Below are 2,850 nucleotides of genomic sequence, written 5' to 3' on the forward strand. Positions count from 1 at the left end.
GGGCCACCAGCCGCGGAGAGGCGCCTCTGCGACGGTTGTTAAAAACACACTCTTGACAATCGAGAAGGCTCCCTCGCCCATTTCCGGGCCCCGATAGTTTTGAAGTGAAGCGCTCACTGGGGGCTCAGGCTGGGTCTCCCCACCCCTCGCCCTTCCCTGCCGCCCCGGACTCACCGTGGTGGGTCGGAGGGTACCGCTGCACCGTGGCCCTCACCGAGTTTCCGTAGTAGGACGGGACGTGGTTGCCTTGCCCGTCGATGTTAAAAAGTACATCCACCTCCTCGGGCAGCGGGTACTGCGCGGGGTCCATGTAGGAGTGGCCGAGGCCCGGGTGGTGCGCGTCCGGGTGCTGCCCGTTGAGCACCGCGGGGTGGTGGTGGCTCACCCAGCGCGGCTGGTCCGCCGTCACCTCCATGGCCCCGGCTGCGCTCGCGCCCTCTCGCCGGGCCCGGAACCCGCGCGTGAGAGGGAGGGCGGTGGGCTGGGCGGTCAGGGGTGGGGGCTGCGGGGCTCTGCAGGTGCGCCCGCCGTCGGAGGAGCGGGGGTCGTCAGTGGGGGAATGGGAGAGGCGGGAGGAAGGATGAGCAAGTGAGATTTCAAAAAAAAAAAAAAAAAACCTTCGAAAGGTAGTTTCGCAAAGAGGAAGAAGAAACAAGAAATTCCAAGAAAACAGGTACGGAAGGATAAAGGGGGACCAAGCTGTAAAGGGGGTGGGGGGAGCGAGGACGGCTGGAATTCTGCAAGCGAGGCTCCTCTGTCGCGGCGCCGAGGCTGAGTCCCTCTCCTCGGGTCACCTGCGAAGGAGGGAAGGGGAGACCTGGATGAGCTCCTGAGCACTTTGGCACCTGGGTTTAGGAAGTCGCACCGCCCGCCCGCGCCCGCGCACCCGGACACGCACACGCGCGCGCAGGCGCCCGCGCCTCCTGCGGAGCACGGAAAACCGGGACGCTGCGGGGCAGGGACCGACTCCCAAGGACGTTCCCGCAACCCGGTGTCCCGGGAACCCGGCACTGCCTGCGCCCTTCCAGCTCGGACGACAGCTCCCTCCCTCCGGGGACGCCGGTCCCGGACCTTCCTTCCAGCCTCCAGAAACTCTCCAGAAGAGGAGGGTTGAGTTTTAAAGGTGTTTAAAGTTCTCCAAAAGGCAGAGGGAGGGGGGGGAAAAAAAACCCAAACTTAAAAAAGAAAAGAGTCGTTGGTACCAACCTGGGCAGCGAGGAGCAGAGAGGAGAAGGAGGCGTGTGACCTGAGGAGCAGAAACTGCCCGGTCGGATTGCGTGGCTCTTCTGGCTCGCGCTCTCTCGGTCTCTCTCTTTTCCTCTCTCTCCCTCTCTCAGTATTTTTTTTTTTTTTTTTTTTTTTTTTACAGGGAATGCATTCTTTCTGAAAGTATCAAGACGGCGCCAGGCAGCTCAGTGTTCGCAGACAGCTGTGGCGCGACGCAACTTAAGGAGGTTCTAGTGTCATCCGCGCCGAGAGGGAGGAGCCTGGAGCTGGCAAGGAGGGGACAGACTCCCCAGCGCAAGGAAACTGCAACCCAAACCCGCTCCAGGACTTCACCCCCCGCCCCTCCTCCCGCCCCTCCACTGACCGGAAGGGACGCGGGAGGGCGGCCGGGGCTGGGGGCCGCGGGGCGGGTGGGCGAGGAGGCGGGGGTGGGGGCGGAGGGGGCGGGCAGGAGAGAATTCGCGCTCTGGCCCTTTAAATGTGACTCTGGCTCCTGCCAATTCTTTCCGGCTGGGTAGATAATTCCGTGCCGGGGAAAGCGGCCTGCTCCATTCATAAAGTTCATTTCTGCAGGCTGCCTCGCTTTTCCAGACTTTTTAAATGAGCAAATATTTTCTTTTTTCGATCCAGGGAAGTACTGGGAAGTTTATGGATTTGGGGCTACGTGCATGTAAAAATGATCAGAAAATAAAATTTTTATTGTCAAAGTGCTTAGAGAGTTGCCTCTCTCTCGAGAGAGAGAGAACTGCCTAAGAGGTCGAGGGAGTCTGGCAGGAGGAATATGCCTTTGATTGAAATGTCCGCGTTACTCTGGGGGTCGTTGTCAACATGCTTTGCAGCCTTTTGCGTTAACAAGCCTCTCAGACGAATGTTTCAGCTGTTGCAGCTGTCCCTGCCAACCTAATATTTGTAATCGATGTGTGCGTTTGATGCGTGAACAGGACAGAGGAAGAAAGACCCGAACTAGTTTCAAGTGCAGTGAGAGGGGGTCGGAAAGAAGGAACTCGGGTCTTCACTGCAGCTACCTAATTTTTCCCTACTTAACCTGGCTCCCGGCGTGTTTCCCCAGCCCCCTCCACCGACGACCACCCGGCCGCGGAGCAGGACCGCGGAGACCCTCCCCAGGCCCCGCAGCCCCGGAGGACTCGCTCGGCAGGGCCCGGCCGCCGCGGGAGGAGGGAGAGCGGCTCCGAGACGCCCCTCGAGGGGCGGGGCGGGGGCGGGGCCGGAGAAGGGGCCAATCAGCGGGCGAGGCTGCGGCCGGGCCGCGATTGGCCGGCCCCGGGGGCTCCAACCTCCGCGGCCTAAGTCTTGGTCCTTTGAGCCACTGCATCCCCTAGCGGCGCGGAAGCTCCTGCAGCCTCCCTGCCGGTAAAGGCAACCGGGGTACGCAGGGGTCAGGCGGGAAAAGAAGGCCCAGGTTCCACCCTCCACTAACCCCCGGCAATGTGTACGAGGAGAGAGTGCGGGGTTCTCTTGTAGGTTTTCCCACGGACCGTACTGAGCTTGATGCGAGGTTCCATTTGAAAGGAAGACATTACACCCTCTTGCTCCCCTACCTCATAAAATTCCCTACAAATACAGAAATTCGAGCGAGAAGAGACAATCCTTAAAATTAGGTTC

At 60.5% G+C, this 2,850-nt stretch overlaps 1 protein-coding gene across 2 annotated transcripts in view; it reads right to left on the bottom strand.

The window, feature by feature from the left end:
• The window catches only part of GATA3 (GATA binding protein 3), a 21,277-nt gene extending 19,865 nt beyond the window's left edge, over positions 1–1,412 (bottom strand). For both annotated transcript variants that reach the window (XM_011359643.2, XM_011359642.2), the window contains exons 1-2: positions 1,207–1,412; positions 175–794 (exon numbers count right to left, since the gene is read on the bottom strand). In XM_011359643.2, coding sequence (XP_011357945.1) covers positions 175–415 — 241 coding nt within the window. In that variant the 5' untranslated portion in view covers positions 416–794; positions 1,207–1,412. The remainder of the gene's footprint in view (positions 1–174; positions 795–1,206) is intronic.
• Positions 1,413–2,850: the final 1,438 nt, after the last annotated feature.

This window comes from Pteropus vampyrus, unplaced genomic scaffold, assembly GCF_000151845.1.
Source record: "Pteropus vampyrus isolate Shadow unplaced genomic scaffold, Pvam_2.0 Scaffold49, whole genome shotgun sequence".
NCBI classification, from domain to species: Eukaryota; Metazoa; Chordata; class Mammalia; order Chiroptera; family Pteropodidae; genus Pteropus; species Pteropus vampyrus.